We start from the raw sequence: 10,742 nt of genomic DNA, 5'->3' as shown, positions 1-10,742 counted from the left end.
CACTGATCTCAACCAAGCCATATAATAGAATATGATTCCATTTCCTTTCTTGCACAACGTTTTACTTTTGTTTCTCTTAAGCGTGATTTGCTTCGGTTTCTATGTGCTTATCACTGCTGCGTTCCCAAACCCTTTGCTATAAATTCAGTTTTCCTTCCAATATGTGCAAACACGGCGGGTGTTCCATCGATTTCATCACTCTTGTAACCAGGGAGCCGTGCAGCAAGATAACCCTGGGGTGCACACACTGCAACCAGCTCCCGTGAGAAGACTTGAGAATGCCTAACAACATCCCCCAGCCAGTGGTTCCCTGTCCCACTTTGCCGAGACTGTATCCCTTTCAGCTCATTGCAGAGATCTTTAACTTCTAGAAGGTTTATGTCTTGGTGGGCTCCTTTTTCCTAACCCTGAAATTTACCTTCTCCTCAGGACCACTTCAGGGGATTAAATTCCAAAGAGCTTGACTCTTTCTTTCACCCTGACACAGGAATGAGTTTGCCCGGGTCTAGAATTCAGGCTGGAAATCATCGCCCTCAGAATTTTAGATGCTGGCGTGTTTCTGTTGAGAAGCCCAGCGCCGTAACGTTTAAAAGGATGAAGTGAGATGACAGTTTCCTTTGATTCAACTACAAGCCCTGGAGTCCTGCTTCCTCCCTCCCACATCCGATCCCTGGGCCTGTCCTTGGGTGAGAACAGAGTGGGTGGGGCAGAGATGACACAGGATTGGCCATGACTTAATGACTTGATAGTTGTTGAAATGGGATGCTGGGTACATGGGAGATCAGTATATCATTCTCTCTCTGGAAATACATGCATTTCCCATAATTATAATTTAAAAATAAACAGTGATTCCCCATTTCACTGAGGGGAAAAACTGAAGTCTGTACACTGGCCAGACGTGATACCCCACCACAACCTCTCTGCCCTTATCTCCTACTCACCTCCTCGTTCATTGTTCACTGGCCTCCTTGCTGTTCCTGGAACATGAGGGGTGCACTCCTGCCTCAGGGCCTTTGCTCAAGCTGTTCCCCTGCTTGGAAAGCTCCTCTGCATTGGCTTGAACCTGCTCAGGTGTAATCCTCTCAGTGAGTCCATCCTGACTGTTCCACTTAAAATTGTGACCACCTGCACCTGTCACTTCCCATGCCCCCTTCCCAGCTACCTGTCACCGTAGCAGTTCTCATCTGACACCCTGTATGTATTTATATATTTATTTGTTGTCCCCTCCCTCAACTGACGGTAAGCTCCATAAAGACAGGGATTCTTGCCCGATGTGTTCACTGCTGAATCCTCAGCATTTAGAAGAGTGCACAGTAGGTTCTCAATGAATGGATGTGCCACTTGTAAACATTCTAGTAGAATGCCTGGTAGGAAATGAGCACCATGGAATTCATCATAATCTAAAAATATGTCATTGAGTCATCTGATAAATATAAGCTAATTGTTCAGTCGGTACCTTCTGTCCTGGTCTTTGGTAAATGAGACTCTGACTAACAGGCTTTTTTTTTTTTTTTTTTTTTTTGGCGGTACGCGGGCCTCTCACTGCTGTGGCCTCTCCCGTTGCAGAGCAGAGGCTCCGGACGCGCAGGCTCAGCGGCCACGGCTCACAGGCCCAGCCGCTCTGCAGCATGCGGGATCCTCCCAGACCGGGGCACGAACCCGCGTCCCCTGCATTGGCAGGTGCATTCTCAACCACCGCGCCACCAGGGAAGCCCTAACAGACATTTTTTGTTATTTGCAGGAAGCAGCAAGGTAGAAAGGGATTCCCACGGTCTTTGGAGGTAGGCAGATCTGCTTCGGATCCTGGCTCCGCCACCTGCCAGCTGTGTGACTTGGCCAAGCTGCTGAGCCTCTCGGAGCCTGGTCTCCTCACTGATGCTTCTTACTGGAAGTGCCCTGCAGTCCAGGGCCGGGCTGGAGGCCCCTGGGTGAGCCTTTGCCCTTTCTGAAAGACAGACAGGACCACCTCCAGGAACTGCCTTGGTGCTGTGCCCCTCTGGAAGCTGCTGGTGGGGTGAGCAAGCAGGTTGAAAGCACTGATCAGAGGGACAGGCAGTGACATCACTGAGATCACAGAACGGGGAGGTGACTCAGTCCTGGCCCAGGCTGAGGCCCCCTCGCCAATCCCCCCTGCCCCCCGCAAGCCTGAGGTTATAAACAAGTGACTCAGAAGAATGGTGGGAGAATGCCCCATAGCGGTTCACACCAGTGTCTCGGGGGCTAAATTTAACCCACAGCTGCACCCTCTGGCACTTTGGGAACAAGTTAATCTTGGCGGCTGAGGTTGATGTGTGTGTGCATGTGTGGGGGAGGGGGAGGGTGGTCAGAGGTCCACAGCAGGGTGGGCATCGGGATCGGCTGTCCCAGACCTCTACCCCGATTCCCTACATGCTAGCCAGGGTGCAGGGGCCCCAAGGCTGCGCAGGCTCAGGCCAAGCTTAGTATGGACCAAGAACCGAGCATAGACAGATTTCCTGGAATATTAAACTGAGTGTTATGTTTGGTTTTTGATCCCTGGGGGTTTAAACACCTAGAATAGTTGAATCCTATGAAATTAAATCTTCTGGCACGTCTGACGACTTACAGGGTTAAACTCTGTGCCAGTGTACTCGCAGGGACACAGAACCTCAGGGCTTGGGAATCTCAGAAGAACTGAGGCCCTTAAAATTGAACTCGCCCATCTCTTCACTGTGTAGGAAGGGAAACTGAGGCTCAACAGAGGGATCTGGCTTTCCCAGGACCCCCAGGAAAGTGGTGACCTTGTTTATTTAAGTACCTTCTTGCTTCCTTGCACAGTCCAAGGAGGCTCTCAGAGCTGGGGCAAAAAGGGGAAAAGTCTTCCCACTTTAAAGTTGAGGCAACAGGGTCCCCATGCCCAAGTTCATTGAGCAGGAAACCCAAGCACACTGCGTCCAGGGGTGGCTGGAGCAAGATACACTCCAAGGAGGAGGCTAGAGGCACCTGGGTAGAAAGGCGGAGAAGGCATGAAGGAAGGGAGACCCTGGAAGAGGGACTCAAAGGCTTCCCTCTCCTTGGACTGAGGGGCGGAGCTTGGGTCATCCCCTCCCCTGAGAGGTATCACCCAACCAAGGAAAGACGTCAAAGCCTCTCTGTGTTCCGTTTAGAAATGAGACAGCGAGGCCCTCATCTTTCAGGGAGGACAGAGACACCCCACCCCTATCCCATGAGCCCCTGGGCTGAGTCAAGACTGCTCTGGGAGAGGGCCTCAGCCCAGCTGTCCCCTCTGCGTCATGTGCAGGAGGCCAGGCAGCTCGCCTTACAGGGCCCAGTCCACCTCTATATATAGTCCGGCTCCGACAGCTGCGTAGACTGTGCGCGACCCAGCAAGAAGGCAGGGAGTGCGGAGAGAAGGCCACCCACCATGGCGTCGGGCTTGGAGCAGGCGGAGGAGCAGCGGCTGTACCAGCAGACGCTCCTGCAGGACGGGCTCAAGGACATGCTGGACCACGGCAAGTTCCTCGACTGCGTGGTGCGGGTGGGTGAGCGTGAGTTCCCATGCCACCGCCTGGTGCTGGCTGCCTGCAGCCCCTACTTCCGGGCACGCTTCCTGGCCGAGCGGGAGCGCGCGGGCGAGCTGCGCCTGGAGGAGGTGTCCCCTGACGTGGTGGCCCAGGTGCTACACTACCTGTACACATCAGAGATCGCGCTGGACGAGGCAAGCGTGCAGGACCTGTTCGCCACGGCGCACCGCTTCCAGATCCCATCCATCTTCACCATCTGCGTGTCCTTCCTCCAGAAGCGCCTGTGCCTCGCCAACTGCCTGGCGGTCTTCCGCCTAGGCCTCCTGCTCGACTGCGCGCGCCTTGCCGTGGCCGCCCGCGACTTCATCTGCGCGCGCTTCTCGCTGGTGGCCCGCGACGCCGACTTCCTCGGGCTCTCGGCTGACGAGCTCATCGCCATCATCTCCAGCGATGGCCTCAACGTGGAGAAGGAGGAGGCCGTGTTCGAGGCGGTGATGAGATGGGCGAGCAGCGGCGACGCCGAGGGGAAGGCCGAGCGCCAGCGCTCGCTGCCCACCGTCTTCGAGAGCGTGCGCTGCCGCCTGCTGCCGCGCGCCTTCCTAGAGAGCCGCGTGGAGCGCCACCCTCTCGTGCGTGCCCAGCCTGAGCTGCTGCGCAAGGTGCAGATGGTGAAGGATGCACACGAGGGCCGCATCACCGTGCTGCGCAAGAAGAAGCAGAAGGGGAAAGAGGCAGCGGGGGCCAAGGCCACTGACAAGGGCACAGCCGAAGCCAAGGCGGAGGAGGATGAAGAGGAGGCCGAGCGCGTCCTACCCGGGATCCTCAATGACACCCTGCGCTTTGGCATGTTCCTACAGGACCTCATCTTCATGATCAGTGAGGAGGGCGCCATGGCCTATGACCCGGCAGCCAACGAGTGCTACTGTGCCTCCCTCTCCACCCAGATCCCCAAGAACCACGTCAGTCTAGTGACCAAGGAGAACCAGGTCTTCGTGGCTGGGGGCCTTTTCTACAATGAGGATAACAAAGAGGACCCCATGAGTGCTTACTTCTTGCAGGTGCCTGGCCAGCCTTGGGAGGGTCGTGGCCAGTTCTGATTTCTGGGCAGCCCTGGGGCCCAGGAGAGGCCTGTGTCTACTTGTTGGGGAATGTCATTGGGTCTAGGCTGAGATGTAGACCGGGGAGGATGACTGACAGCCGCTTGCCTGAAGGCTGAAGATAGTTATAGGCGGTTGACAATAAGATGCACAACTTTGGTGTCTCAGTTTCAGGGAGATGTCAGCCTCAGGACGGTCTGATATGTTGGAGGCCCTAGCTCTGCACAGCGGGTGGGGTCAGGGACAGTGAGAAGGAAGAACAAGGTCAGTGTAGGGGTCCTGGCCAACAACTATGCATGAGGCCGGGACTGGAATGTGGAACGGAGTGTCTCAAACAAAGGGACCATCCTCCCTTGCTTTCCCATTGCACAGATGGGGAAACTGAGGCCTAGGAAGGACCAGGAGAGTGGGGCACCCAGTCCAAGTTATAATGTGACAGTGGGATCTCAGAGGGCAGGAATGGTTTTCTGGTGACTGGCCATGTAGGTGTGAGCCTTGCTAGTTGGGGGAATTTGGAGACATGGAGGGGAGGGTGCAGTGCTTCAGGCTGGGAACCAGTGAGCAGGGGACAGAGATGGGAAGGAGCCTGCAGTGAGTGGTGTGCTGAGTGAGGCCTGACCAGGTTTGAGACGGGTGAGGGGCACTGTGGTGCCAGGGTTAAGCTGGGGCAGGTGGGGGGGGGGCGTCTCTACCAGCCAAGGCACATCATGGGCACATTGTTTATTCTCTCTGGGCCTCTGTTCGTAAATGGGGATATTACTCTTCCTTGCTTGATAAGGTTGTCTGAAGGTTAATTGATGGTTATAAAGTGTTCAACAGCACAGTGCTCAGCCCTCAGAAAACTCTCCCAAAAGATGAGCCCCTAGTATGGTTATTAAAAGACTGTTGGGGGAAATTTCCTGGCGGTCCAGTGGTTAGGACTCCACTCTCACTGCCGGGGGCCCAGGTTCAACCCCTGGTGGGGAAACTAAGATCCCACAAGCCGCAGGGGTGCGCCAGTAAAGAAAAAAAACCTGTTGGGGTACACAGGGTCGCAGACTTACACTGTAGATTTTAAGGGGTGAGTGGCTGTATTTGGATGTTTCTTGTGCAGTGGGATGGAGTGGAAAACAGGGAGCAGGCAGGCCTCAGTTCAGGAGTTGTACTGGAGAAGGCCAGGACGGCAGCTGGGCCTCCCTCTCAGAGGCCCCTTCTCAGCTCTGTATGGGATGCCCCATCACGGTGCTATAACGGTGGTCTCCCGGCACCTACGCGGGGTGGGACGGTCGGCTGTTCTCAGCCAGATAGGAGGAGAGGCACTGTCTCCAGGCACCGCCTCCAGTCTGCGCTGGCCCTACCTGGAGACCCGGACTCCTCTGTGACCTGGGGCTGGCCAGACGGGGCCGCGGTGGGGCCGGGCTGGGACTGGGGCGGTGGGTTGGTGGGGGACGTGGGGGGCGGTCGCTGACTGGCCACCCGGCCCGCAGTTTGACCACCTGGACTCAGAGTGGCTGGGGATGCCGCCGCTGCCCTCGCCGCGCTGCCTCTTCGGCCTGGGAGAGGCTCTTAACTCCATCTACGTGGTCGGCGGCCGAGAGCTCAAGGACGACGAGCGCAGCCTGGACTCGGTCATGTGCTACGATAGGCTGTGAGCGCGGCCTGGGGGCGGGGCCGAGGAGCCTGGGGGCTGGTCCGGGACGGCGGCGGGGCGTGGCGGGGGAGCGAGAGCCCAGGGCTAGGGGCGGAGGCGGGCTTGGGTAGGGGCTGGGCGCGGTTGGCAGGTGGGGTGGGAGCGAGGAGCTAAGAGGTCTGGGAGTTCCGGTAACGAATCGGGGGCGTCCCAATATGTGTTGGGTGGTGGGTGGATGCAGAGACGGGGGCTGAGAGCGCCCTACTCCCCTCCCCTCTAGGTCGTTCAAATGGGGCGAATCGGACCCGCTGCCTTATGCCGTGTACGGCCACTCTGTGCTCTCGCATATGGACCTTGTCTACGTCATTGGCGGCAAAGGTAGCGACAGGTGAGGCGCGGGCCAGGAAGGAGTGCAGCAGCCGGGTCGGCGGGTAGAACGGAAGCAGAGTCTCCCCGAGGCTGTCAGGGGTCTGTCCTGACTGCCTTGCGAGGCAGCTGGAGGGACTGGGCCAAGGGAAGAGGCGGCTCTGCTCCCGCCTCCTGCTTCTCACTCACTGCGCGCCCCACCCCCCACCCCGCCCCGCCACAGGAAGTGCCTGAACAAGATGTGCGTCTATGACCCTAAGAAGTTCGAGTGGAGGGAGCTGGCCCCCATGAAGACTGCCCGCTCACTCTTCGGGGCCACCATCCATGACGGCCGCATTTTTGTGGCTGCTGGGGTCACAGACACAGGGCTGACCAGTTCAGCTGAGGTGTACAACATCGTGGACGGCAAGTATGGCTGCTTCCCCCCTCCCTGCCCCCGTTCCACTGGACAGCCAGGGACGAAGGGCCCCACTGTACCAGCCTGGCTGTGTGGCTTTGGGCCTATGTCAGACCTCCCTGTGTCTGCCCTGGCAGGAAACATAGCCTCTGTCTTGAGTCTCCACCGTGCAGCTTGGACATCAGCACAGAACTAGCCCCTCTACTCTGATCAGCAGTGAGGTGGGCTTCCCCCACAAGGGTTGTGGCCAGCCTGGTCTGCAGGAGAGAGCTCCCCGGAGATGCCAGGTTCCTCGTTCAGAGACTCGTACCAGGCACTGGCCTGGTGCTAGGGATACAGCAGTGACTGAGACAGAAGCTGCCCTGCCCTGGGAGATCGGGAAGAAAACTGAGCAGGCAGACCAGTTGGACTCACTAGCTAAAGAGGTGGTGGGAGAAGGATGCCCAAAGGCAAAGGAAGGCTGGTGCCAAGGCATTTAGGAGAAAAAAGGCAGGCTCACTGGAGGAGAGGGCATTGGTCAGGTTGGATGGAGTGTGTGGTGGGTGAAGGGAGGTGGGGATTGTGGGTACTGGGGCTGGAGAGGGGGCAGTCGGGCTGAGGGACTTTATCCTGAGAGTAATGAAATGCCTCTGACGGGTTTTAAGCTCCCTTCTGTGTTTTCCTAAGATGCCTCATGGCAGCTCATGTAGAGAAGAGATTAGGGATTTCCTAGGAGGCAGGGGTACAGCTGTATAGCAAGAAGTGATGGTGGTCTGGAGCTGGGGGTACAGCAGGGATGGGGCAGAGAGGATGCGCTGGAGAAAGACTAAGGCCAGCGCTTTTCATGTGCCCATGAATCCCTGGGGATCACGCTCTGAATGCAGATTCTGATTCTCAGGTATGGGGAGGGACCTCAGAGTATATTTCTAATAAACTCCCTGGTGATGCTGACGCTGCCAGTCCATGGACCATACTCAGTAGCAAGAGTTTAGCAGACAGAAGAAACAGGATGTAGCAATTGATTGGATGGTGGGCGTGAGAGGGAGAGGTGGATGCTTTTGAGTGAGGATGAGAGGTCATTTTTTTAAATTAATTAATTTATTCATTTATTTTTGGCTGTGTTGGGTCTTCGTTGCTGCGCGCAGGCTTTCTCTAGCTGTGGCGAATGGGGGCTACTATTCGTTGTGGTGCGCAGGCTTCTCATTGTGGTGGCTTCTCTTGTTGAGGAGCACGGGCTCTAGGCGTGCAGGCTTCAGTAGTTGTGGCACGTGGGCTCAGTAGTTGTGGTGCACAGACTTAGCTGCTCCGCAGCATGCGGTATCTTCCCAGAACAGGGCTCGAACCCGTGTCCCCTGCATTGGCAGACGGATTCTTAACCACTGTGCCACCAGGGAAGTCCCAAGGAGGTCATTTATCGAAGGACTGTTGGAGTTAGGTAGGAAAAGTGAGGGTCGAGTTAAAACATGTGGATTTGAGGTGCCTGGGTGTCCAGAAGGAGCGCACTAGGGCAAAGAGAGAGCTCGAGGGTGAGATCTGGGGAGGGGGCCAGTACTCGGAGGGGACAAGCTCCCTCAGGGAGAGGATGTTAGTGGGAGAAGCCGAGGCCCAAGCCCTGGGGGCAGCAGGGGCAGATGCATTATTCAGCAAGGAATCCCAAGAGGTGAGGCTGGGAGGTGGGAAATGAAGAAAGTCACATCAGCAGAAGTGCATATGTGGACCCTGGATTCCAGAGCCCTGTGGTGGCTGGGGACCCGAGAGCAGTTTTGGAGGGATGAAGACCCAACTTCGGGAGCCAGGGGAGGGGAGTGAAGGCACCTTGAGAGTCACTGGGCCGTGAAGGGGAGAAAAGGGACGGGGCAGGAGTTCAAGGGATGGTCTCAATGGTCACTGAGGTAGCAAGCTGGAGTTGGTTCAGGAGCAAAGGCGGGACATTGGGGAGAGCCCTGGTGGGTTTCATGGGGCAGGTTAGATGGAATGACAAGGAGACAGTGGAGGGAAACGGGAGGGGCAAGAGAATGGGGAAGAAGTGAAGACCAGAGGGCATTCCCGAGAGGTCAGGAAGCAGGCTGGGCTGGGAGCACGGGTGCCTGGGGGTCAGATTTTGCAGGGTGCAGCTGAAGCTGTGAGTGCTGGCGGGCGACAGTCACTGGGCTCGCTGCGGCCCCCCGGGGGCGGGTGAGGCACCTCCTCACGCCCCCTCCTTCCTGCCAGGTGGGCGCCCTTTGAGGCCTTCCCACAAGAGCGCAGCTCGCTCAGCCTGGTCAGCCTGGCGGGCACGCTCTATGCCATCGGCGGCTTTGCCACACTGGAGACTGAGTCCGGGGAGCTGGTTCCCACAGAGCTCAACGACATCTGGAGGTGAGCCTGGCCCTAGGGAGGTGAGGGGAATCATGAGCAAGGCCAGCTGGGCACCGAGGCAGTGCCCAGCAGGCTCACCTGTGGGCAGAGCTGATCCCTCTTCCAGGAAATCCTGTGGGCACAGGGCAGCAGACATGCCTCGCTCAGCCCAGGGTCTCTCCAGTTTGTTGGGAAAGTCTGGGTTTGCACACATGGTACCACGCCCCCCTGTGGGGCATCGACAGTGTCAGTCAGGACCTGGTGCCAAGGTTAGGGCCCAGACCCACAGAACCGGGCCCCAGGGAGCAGAGCAGGCCCTGAGAGGCAGCCAGTTCTTCCCTCTCCCCTCCCTCCTGACGGGGAGAGCTGGGTCGGGATTGAGAAGTAGCTGGATCCCAGCTTCTCAGAGCCATTGCTTCTATGGCTGGTCCTAGCTGGGGGTGGAGGGGAGAGGTTTCGGCAGCCTGGGGCAGCTTCTGAACCTTCAGTGATGCTCAGTGCTGCAGGCAGCCTCTAGAGGGCAGTGCTGCTGGGAGGGCAGGGCCCGGGGGGACTTCTCGGAGAGTTGAGTACAGAAATTCTCAAGAGGAGGGGTTTGGGGAAGTGCAGACCTTCCTGGAGGGAGGTGGACTTCAAGGAGTGTGGGCTTCCTGAGAGGGGGCTCTTCCTGGACGGTAGGGCAGGTGTTCTTTGGGGGTGGGACCCTTTTCCCAGAGCGTGGGCGCTCTCCAAGAGCTGGCCTTCCTGGAGATGGGCCTGAGGCTGGGGGACGGCACTCCCCAGGGGTGGCCTACCGCACCCAGCCACCCGTCCCTGCTGGGTCCCACCCAGGACTTGGCTGACCGAGCTCCTCGTCCGTGTCTGCACTCCTCCCACCCCAGGTACAATGAGGATGAGAAGAAGTGGGAGGGGGTCCTGCGGGAGATCGCCTATGCCGCTGGCGCGACCTTCCTACCTGTACGGCTCAACGTGCTGCGCCTGACCAAGCTGTGACCCGCCCAGAGGACCTGACTGCGCGCCCCCCATGCTGCAGCCCACACAGGCCCGGCCTTCTGGGATGGGGGCTCCAGGGAGGAGTCTGGGAGAGGCAAAGCCCACCTGTATCCCATCCCGTCACAGTGCCCGAGGGGCCGCTTCAGCGAGGAAAGGGAATTCGCTGCCTGGAGCTAGCCTTTCGGGCAGGGACGAGAAACTTTTGGCCTCTCCGGTGTCTCCATATCCCCCGTGTTCCTGGTCCAGGAGGCAGAACCTCGGCGGGTGGTCAGGCTGCATCCCGGCCCAGCCCCAGCCTGGCTGTGTGTGCGCGTAAACTCCCCACAGAACTCAGTCTCCTCGCCTGTCAGATGCGGGGGGCTGGTTCCCCATCTAGTGCACCTTGCAGCCTGGGTAAGTCTCCTGTAAGAAGAATAAAGTGCCTTCCGCGCCAGCAGCTCGGGGTCTGGGGTCAGGTGCTCCAAGTGTCAGCGACCAGGTGG

At 58.0% G+C, this 10,742-nt stretch overlaps 1 protein-coding gene across 1 annotated transcript; it reads left to right on the top strand.

Annotated features, from left to right (window-relative positions):
- Nucleotides 1-1,650: 1,650 nt before the first annotated feature.
- On the top strand, nucleotides 1,651-10,696 carry KLHL40 (kelch like family member 40). The gene is made up of 6 exons (XM_027088257.1): nucleotides 1,651-4,540; nucleotides 6,046-6,206; nucleotides 6,469-6,576; nucleotides 6,778-6,963; nucleotides 9,142-9,288; nucleotides 10,149-10,696. Exons 1-6 carry the CDS (start codon nucleotides 3,383-3,385, stop codon nucleotides 10,258-10,260), a joined length of 1,872 nt encoding a protein of 623 aa, XP_026944058.1. The 5' UTR covers nucleotides 1,651-3,382; the 3' UTR covers nucleotides 10,261-10,696.
- Nucleotides 10,697-10,742: the final 46 nt, after the last annotated feature.

The sequence above is a fragment of the Aethalodelphis obliquidens genome, unplaced genomic scaffold, assembly GCF_003676395.1.
Source record: "Aethalodelphis obliquidens isolate GAN/ISIS:26980383/991018 unplaced genomic scaffold, ASM367639v1 scaffold62, whole genome shotgun sequence".
NCBI classification, from domain to species: domain Eukaryota; kingdom Metazoa; phylum Chordata; class Mammalia; order Artiodactyla; family Delphinidae; genus Aethalodelphis; species Aethalodelphis obliquidens.
This window is presented reverse-complemented; position numbering and strand designations above follow the sequence as displayed.